Source organism: Sinocyclocheilus rhinocerous, unplaced genomic scaffold (genome assembly GCF_001515625.1).
Source record: "Sinocyclocheilus rhinocerous isolate Xijiao unplaced genomic scaffold, SAMN03320098_v1.1 scaffold946, whole genome shotgun sequence".
NCBI lineage: Eukaryota > Metazoa > Chordata > Actinopteri > Cypriniformes > Cyprinidae > Sinocyclocheilus > Sinocyclocheilus rhinocerous.
This window is the reverse complement of record NW_015633151.1, coordinates 2077169-2084053: the sequence shown is the minus strand read 5'-3', so window position 1 is coordinate 2084053 and position 6885 is coordinate 2077169. Positions and strand designations below refer to the sequence as shown.

The following is a 6885-nucleotide window of genomic DNA, read 5'->3' as shown; positions in this document are numbered from 1 at the left end:
AAATTGCTCTGTTTGCTGTGGAGTCAAGACATTTGCAAATATGATTAAAAGATGGATATGAGACAAAACTACAGAATGTCACATTTTATTATAGGGTGATTCAACACAGTTGTTTTACCAACTAAGAAGATCAGCACTTTTAGAGTTTTATCCCCTTATCTGATGTGAGCAGAAGTATTGGGACAGTTGCCTCACAGGTCTTTTTAAGTGATCAGCTGTGTCCTGTTGCATTAATTGTTCAGATATTAAAAGCAGGGAATGTGTCGTATCAGTTATATCCATTGCTTCTGCATTCTTAGTCTTGCATTCGATGATGACACACAAACCAGGATGAAGACGAGGGAGCTGACTTTGAGAGAAAAGCAAGCAATTTGGATGCTAAAAGAAAAGAGGAAGTCAATTAGAGCTATAGCAAAAACAAAGGGCATGGAGAAATCAGCAGTTTGGAAACCACCGGCGACATCAGCAACCAACAACGATCTGATCGGCTAAGAAAAACTACAGCAGTTGGTGACAGACAAATCATAAAAGCTGTGAAAGTGAACCCTAAAATACGTGTCTGTAAAATCACCAACAACCTCCAGAAAGCTGGGGTGATGCTCTGACAATCTATTGTCCGGAGGAGACTTTCACACAGAATTAAACAGCAACACAACAAGATGCAAACCTCTGGCCAGCACCAAAAATAGAAAGGCAAGATTAGAGTTTGCAAAAAAGCACAAAGGTGAGCCAGTAGATTTTTGGAACAGAGTTTTATGGACAGATGAGACCAAGATTAACCTTTATCTAAGTGATGGGAGAGCAAAAGTGTGGAGAAAAAGGGAAGTGCAAATTATCCTAAGCATACAGCCTCAGCTGTAAAGCATGGTGGAGGTTATGTCATGGCATGGGCATGCATGGCTGTCTCTGGAACAGGCCCTCTCAGCTTTAATGATGACTTAATGTATGATGACAGTAGCAGAATGAATTTGGAAGGGTACAAAACCATCTTGGCTACCAATATTCAAGAAAATGCCACCAGACTCGTCAGAAAGCACTTCATATTGCATCAGGACAATGACCCAAAACACACTGCCAGTTCAGTCAAGGAGTTTATCAGGGCAAAAAACTGGAAAGTCTTAGATTGCCCAAACCAATCTCCAGATTTAAATCCGATTGACCATGAATTTCACCAGCTAAAGAGGAGACTAAAGGCAGAACTCCCCAAAACAAGCAACAGTTGGAATTGGCTGCATTAAAGGCTGGGAAAAGCATTTCAAAGGATAAGACCAAGAGTCTGGTGATGTCTATGGGTCGCAGACTCACTGATGTGATTGCACGCAAGGGATCTGCAACTAAATAATAGCTTTTAATCTTTTACATTTGCCTTAAATTCAACTGCCCCAATACTTATGCTCACATCAAATAGTGGGATGAACTCTAAAAGTGCTATCCTTTTTATTTGGTAAAACATGTATGTATGAAACGGCTAATAATAAAATGTGACATTCTGTAGTTTTGTCTCATATTCATCTTTTAATCATATGTGCAGATGTCCTAACTACACAGAAAACAAAGCAATTTTGTCATTACTGTCCCAATACTTATGGCGGGCACTACACACACACACACACAAGAGGATAGGAAAAGATTGCAATTGAGGAATGTCATTACTCATCATTATATTTTCGTATTAATCAGTGTTATATTATATGTGACCCTGGACCACAAAACCAGTCTTAAGTCGCTGGGGTATATTTGTAGCAATAGCCAAAAAAACATTGTATGGGTCAAAATTATAGATTTTTCTTTTATGCCAAAAATCATTAGGATATTAAGTAAAGATCATGTTCCATGAAGATATTTTGTCAATTTCCTACTGTAAATATATCAAAACTTAATTTGCAATGATTAGTAATATGCATTGCTAAGAACTTCATTTGGACAACTTTAAAGGTGATTTTCTCAATATTTTGATTTTTTTGTACCCTCCGATTCCAGATATTCAAATAGTTGTATCTCGACCAAATATTGTCCTATCCTAACAAACCATACCTCAATGTAAAGCTTATTTAGTCAGCTTTCAGGTGATGTATAAATCTCAATTTTGAAAAATTGACACTTAAGACTGGTTTTGTGGTCCAGGGTCACATATTATATTACATTACATTGCATTACATTACATAATATTATATTACATTATATTATACATTGCGAGATTGTAATTTATGGATTTAATTAAACCTTTTAAAACATTTTGTTGAGTTCTGCTGACAGTGTTATAGTGATTACTTTTTTAAAAAGTAATTTTTTGTAAGTTGTAGTAAGTTAATGAAATCCTCTTGTTAAGTTCTCAGCATGAAACAAATTATTACTTTTTCTGATTTTAGAAAAGGGAAAGGACTGTTAGTATTTATTTCTGTTATGTCTGACATTTAAAATAGTTTCTCTTATATTCTGTGAAGTTTTTGTGGTTACCATTGTGCTGAAAAGTACAGCTTGTGGTTAGGTTACATAAATGTATAGGCTATATTGTATGTTGCTTTATGAGCAATCACTTAATGCCATAAATTGACATGCAAAATTATCTACATTTAGTATGTGCTTACTAGCTGTTATTTTGAAGTCATATAAATAAGTTGGTTCCAGCCCACCACTCCATTTACGAGTGAATTTTATAGAAACTACTATGAGTAGGGACAATTTAATTTTTAAGATTAATCGGCTTAAAAAATAGTGTTTATGCTATAAATGATTAAGATTCTGTTAGTTGAACATAATGTTATTAGAAGTTGTCATAACTCAGAAAGATTGATGTAAACTGAGCCAAACATTTGTACCTCTTAGCACAGAGATTACAACTGCTGGAGTTGTACATAGGCACCTAGTGTACAAATGGTGCCAAAAACAGATGTTTTGAACACATGCTGATAATGGCAAGCTTTCACATGTTGTTTATTTATCATTTGATGCTGATAATGGTAATGGTATGACTCATTTCTGATGGTAGTGCCATTATGGGTCTGCCAGGAAGGACATAAAGGCTATTACGTTATTCATTTGCAGACCCCCCCCCGAGAATTAATTTAGCTGATTTTAAAAAGCACTCCTTTACTGTTCTCCTGAAAGGTGTAATTGTGCCATGTTGCTGTACTGAGAAAAATTACGATCCGTTTATTGTGTCATATGTGTGGTTTATATGCTCTATAATCATTATGTTGTGTTTCAGCACTTTTATGTCTTTATCAAAGTACAAAAAGGGTGTACCAAGTGTAACCTAACATAAAACTGTTGTTGTTTTGCCTCATTTTCATCTCTACAGGTGTGTCAGTTTGTGGTGGCAGTTAATGGAATGAATGTGCTGAATCTGGACTACAGGACTGTCAGCAGCCTCATCCTCACTGGCCCCAGAACAGTGGTCATGGAGGTTATGGAGGAAGCCGATTACTGAAGACAGCCGCTCTTTAGTGTTTCTGTTCTTCTCTCGTTCTCTTTTTCTCTTAGCTGGACTTTCTTCAGCGAGTCAACGTTCTGTTTAATGGAATGTTCAGAGAAGTGAACTCTTGATTCCGTTCATCATTTTGATTCAAACCATTAACATGACACTAATCCATGCTTTGGAATCCGTGCCTCCCATTGGCTCCTCATTGACTGTTACTGGTCCATGTCAGCTAAGGCTGTACCTGGACAGATGATATGGGAAAAGCAGCTGCCAAATATCATTTTTAGCAGAACCGTAGCATTTAAAACACTCTTGGTAGGTTTGCAGAACCGATGCCAAACTAATATATGTGTGCCATTCAGGTGAGAGCATAATTCAGTGCTCTTTTTCTACTGTTTCATCATTTAGAGTTTAGGCTGTGAGATTTGGAGAGTAAATGTATACAACATTGTATCAGGCATTTTATGACCTTAGTGTGGTTAGTTTAAAATAACTCTTTTATAATTCCTGTCATGCTTGCCGGGAGTTAGTAAAATAATACATATTGATATATCCATCCGAATGCAGGGAACAACCAACAACAGCACTTACAGACTTTAGGTGAAACTTGAGAGTGAATGTTTAAAACGCTACGCACATCTGAAAGATGCTGTTGTACTGTAACTCGTGTCTTGATTTAAAAGTATCTTGTGAAAGTAGTTTAAAGTTTCTGTCTTTTGTCTAAATGCCATCAAAAAGGCAAGTAGTTACCTGTAAAATGTAACAACTAATATTATATGACAATATTGAAAATATCACTTTATAAGAGTTACGGCAGAAATATACTTTACACAAGTCTGTAAACGCTGACGATTGAATAATAACGTGCATTATTATTCTGGATGTGTTTTTATTCAGGAAAGTTGCTAGCTAGCTTAGCGATTATCTTCAAACCTTTAAACTGTTGGTCCACTTTGACAGAGGTTGATATGAAAGAGAAAAGTGATCATAAAAAAATCCTAATTATAAATTGCAGTCACGGTCAGAGACATTTCGGAACACAGAGTTTGTGTGTCTATGCGAGTCTGCTTTCACATATTTGCGTAGAGTATTTTTCGGGACTTACTGTTTTAACTTGAAAACTTACTGCCATGAAAATTTTTGCATAGTCATGTAGTGTGTTTATAGAGTAAATCAGTCAATAAGACAAGTCTATGAATTCACTCACCAAATTTTGTAACTAGTTTAAGACATACATTTGTAATTCTATCTAAGGATTTATTAGACAAATTGGAAATATACAGTAGTGCTGTATATGCAAACTCCTATATGCATGTGTATTGTACAAAGCAGGCATCTGTGTAAGAATTAAGATATGTCATGACACAACATGATATCTATAATGTGCTCATCTTCCACACATTCTTCTCTGTGGATTATTTTTTTTTTTTGCAGGTTGCTTGTTGTGCGGTTGTACTCATTTGTATTGATGAGAATGACAAATAACAGTCACATGATGATATTTTGTTCTTAATTGAAGTAGGCTTGAATCTTCTGCCTTAATGACCTGTATTGTGCTGCTAATTCTCACGGCTGGTCATGTAACATCTGAAAAGTCCTCTTTTAAAGACGGTATAGCTGAAGATTTTGGAGGTGATCATGACAATCCGCAATCCGAGTAGTCTGCTAAATACTGGGCCAGATATGTGCCACATGTTCCTCACTGCCGGGAAATCTAAGCTAATCTAATAATCTTATAGTTCTTCTGTCTTCTGTTCTGAAATAGAATGAAAAGGAAAGTTTCATTTAAAACTTAAGTTCAGTGCAGCTAAGTTCAATGCACGTGTGTCTGTTTAAAGGGATAGTTGACTCAAAATGATGTCCTCATTTACTCACCCTCAAACTGTTCCAAACCTGTATGGGTTTCTTTCTTCTGTTGCATACAAAATAAGACATTTTGAAGAATGCTGGCAACCAAACAGTTGATGGAAGCCATTGACTATGTAATTCAATGGCTGTTCATGTTATTTATACAGGGTTGGAACAACTTAAGGGTGAGTAAATGATGACAGAATTTTTATTTTTTGGGCAAACTATCCCAAGGGGTAAGTTCATGGTACCATAGTATTTCTTTGTGCAGCTCTTATTCATGATTAATATGTGTTTTGATTAATGTTTTATTAAACTTCTTGATTTCATTTAAAAACTGTCCTCTGTGTCTTAAAACCACATAATTGGCATCCTCTCTCTCTCTCTCTCTCTCTCTTAAAGGGGTCATATGATGCTTTTTTAAAGATCATTATTTTGTGTATTTGGTGTAACAGAATATGTTGACATGCTTTAATGTTCAAAAAACACATTCTTTTTCAAATACTGTACATTATTATAGGTCCTCTATGCCCCGCCTCTCTCAAACGCTTCATTTTCTACAAAGTCCCTCCTTCCGACAAGCGCAGTCTGCTCTGATTGGCCAGCTGACCCAGTGCATTGTGATTGGCCGAACACCGCAAGCACTCGTCGGAAATGTAACGCCCCTTACCATAATCGCGAGCTTCATCTTTCAAAATAAATGTAAAGACAGTAAATAATGTCATTAGTTTTACCATCAGTTCAAGCCCGAAAGGGGAACAGAACACTCCTCTCCTAGGTTCACGAAACGGTCGTCCATAGAATGCATTGCTGTTCTGTTGTAAGTGATCTTAAAGATTCCTAAATGCATCTACTTTTGGAAGGCCAAATAAAGTGCTTTTGCTTTCTCCTAGAAACACACAGCGTCTCCCTGATATGCTGCTTCAACACTAACTGCGGTTACTGAAACCATGCCTTCTTTCTTTGCGTGCACATTTGGGCGGCATTATGCTAATATTTCCACATAGTGAGGTAGATATGTGGGGGCGTGTTAGAACGAGCCGTTTTAGGGGGGCGTGGCAGAGTCTTAACTTTGATAAAGAATATCTCTTTGGTTTTGAGACTTTAGTCTTTGCAACTTCAGGGATCTTATCTATGCACAATCAACTTGTAACACTCCAAAGAGAAAGGAAGACTTGAAATCGCATCATATGACCCCTTTAAATTTTATTACAAATTACATTTATAATGTAAGATTCTCAATCTGTAACATTTTCAAGCAGAAATATGGACTCCACAGGTTGGTGATAAAACTTAAATTACTCTGTATATTTCTCATTTAAAATTAAAATGAGAAATTACAGATTTTCAGTGTGGCCTCAGACTGTATTAATGTATCAAATGGTAGGCTATTCATAACCAGTCCTGAGACAATAACAATTTGCGTACAGCGATGACGTAATGCTGTTGACATCCTGAATTATTTAGGTTTACTAGTGCCACCTGTTGGTTAATGAGACTTTGCATATTTTATTGATTTTCGAGCTCCAAACGTTGAGGTAAATATACCTTTCACTGTTACTGTTAGATTTTCGTGTGTTTTATTCTTTTATTGTCCTTTTTTTTGCTGACAGTCG

The 6885-nt window shown here is 36.3% G+C and overlaps 1 protein-coding gene across 1 annotated transcript in view; it reads left to right on the top strand.

The window, feature by feature from the left end:
• The window catches only part of LOC107743215 (DEP domain-containing mTOR-interacting protein-like), a 44901-nt gene extending 39585 nt beyond the window's left edge, over positions 1-5316 (top strand). Inside the window, exon 8 of the mRNA XM_016556358.1 lies at positions 3302-5316. Within this exon, the coding sequence (XP_016411844.1) occupies positions 3302-3430 (129 nt within the window). The 3' untranslated portion in view covers positions 3431-5316. The remainder of the gene's footprint in view (positions 1-3301) is intronic.
• The last annotated feature ends 1569 nt before the right edge of the window (positions 5317-6885 follow it).